The sequence below is a fragment of the Diaphorina citri genome, unplaced genomic scaffold (genome assembly GCF_000475195.1).
Source record: "Diaphorina citri unplaced genomic scaffold, Diaci psyllid genome assembly version 1.1 scaffold11355, whole genome shotgun sequence".
NCBI lineage: Eukaryota > Metazoa > Arthropoda > Insecta > Hemiptera > Psyllidae > Diaphorina > Diaphorina citri.
Window position 1 is genome coordinate 1 of NW_007388727.1, and position 1,671 is coordinate 1,671.

Sequence of the window (1,671 nt, forward strand, 5' to 3'; positions counted from 1 at the left end):
GCTCTTGTCATACAGAACCACAGAACACAGATACCACTTATAAATGCTACAATTTTGGCATATATAAACAACGACTTACTTTCTTTGAGACTAAAGTTGAACTCCCTGCCACACTGTCCCTTATTATTGATACCAAACGTATATACATGACCTTTGCTAGTCAGTACAGCCGTGTGTGCCTTGCCCAGAGCTACTTGTAATGCTGACACATCCCGTAGATCTGTTACGATTCCTGAAAATCCACAAAAACTCAAATGTAGCTAAGCTCGTGGGGTTCGAAGTTCAATATTGAAAATCCTCAAGTTTAGCCCCAAGAGTTCTGACATTCACCCTTAATAAAAGCTTCACCCAAAAGTTCCGAAGTTTACCCAATCCCTCACATTAATTTCAGCCTGAATGAGGCTGGGAAAAGCTAGCAAAACGCAACACCTCAGATGCTCTACGGTTGGTCCAGTGGTAACGGGCTTGCTTGCCATGCAGAAGGTCCCGGGTTCGAATCCCACCATCGACAAACATCCTGATATCAATCACGAGCAACGTTGCAGTGTTCCATTCGGTGCAATCAACGTGCTGTTGACTGTTGTTCTTCAAAGTAAGTATGACGATCTTATTTTGCGATTGCGACTATTATTCTGCCTTACTCTATTTACAGAATGGCGTCGAGTGAATTGGAACGTATCACATGCCTTCAGGCACACTTCATTTGTCATAGGTTTGGGTATACCTTTGCCCTTGGGATCAATTTAATTTGAGGGAATAATTGAACACAGGAAAAACTGGATTTGTGCTAACCTGTATTGGGATCACAGAAGCTCGTATCCTTGCCAAACATAAACAGTTCTCCCTCTCTATTAACCAGGGCGGTAGTACCATAGTTACACGCAGCATGGGTTATGATTTGAGATTCTAGTTTATTCATCAGCTTGGGTTTTGATGCTTTAGGCTGGCGACGAATTTTTGCTGGAAAGGAAATGAATGGGGTAAGATTTTTGACATATCCTTCCAGGTGATTCTTTCAAGAAACTACTCAGCTCTATTCTTCTTCAATTTCTTTACCTTTTTACACTCAAGTGGGGTCGGCATTTTTAGACAGTTTCCAAAAAAAAAAAAAAAAAAAAAAAAAAAAAAAAACAACATTTTGTCGGCATTTTTAGACAACAATTTCCAGAAAAAACATCATCTCTTGATAAACCCTACTCAGTTCTATTATTTGACGAAATTTTCGCACTTATATTTTCAAATTTCAAAAATTTCAACGAATTACTTTCTAGTGCTCTTGTGTTAGCTCAGCACTTGAACGGTTAGCATTGTGTTTCTTCTCCCCCATCTGATGAGAGGCATGCTACGACACAGACTATACTAGTCTAGAGTAGCAGTTGTTTCATCGCTACCAAGTCATCTTCTTCTCTGTCTCTGTCTGTTTCTCTCTTAATAATAATAAATTGAAATAGCAGATACTCACAGCTGTCCCCATCTTCACCTCGGCGTGAGGTACCACAGAAGAAGGCTGCTACTAGTCTAGAGTAGCAGTTGTTTCATCGCCGCCAAGTCATCTTCTTCTCTGTCTGTCTCTCTCTTAATAATAATAAATTGAAATAGCAGGTACTCACAGCTGTCCCCATCTTCACCCCGGCGTGAGGTACCACAGAAGAAGGCTGCTCCGTCCTCATC

The 1,671-nt window shown here is 40.8% G+C and overlaps 1 protein-coding gene across 1 annotated transcript; it reads right to left on the minus strand.

Moving 5' to 3' along the window:
* Positions 1-79: 79 nt before the first annotated feature.
* LOC113472976 (E3 ubiquitin-protein ligase MYCBP2-like) lies at positions 80-1,665 on the minus strand (the record flags this gene model as incomplete). The annotated part of the gene is made up of 3 exons (XM_026832751.1): positions 1,611-1,665; positions 793-960; positions 80-232 (listed from the first exon to the last, which is right to left on the minus strand). Coding segments are annotated over exons 2-3 (280 nt in total), but the record flags the coding sequence as incomplete, so codon positions are not given.
* Between the last annotated feature and the right edge of the window lie 6 nt (positions 1,666-1,671).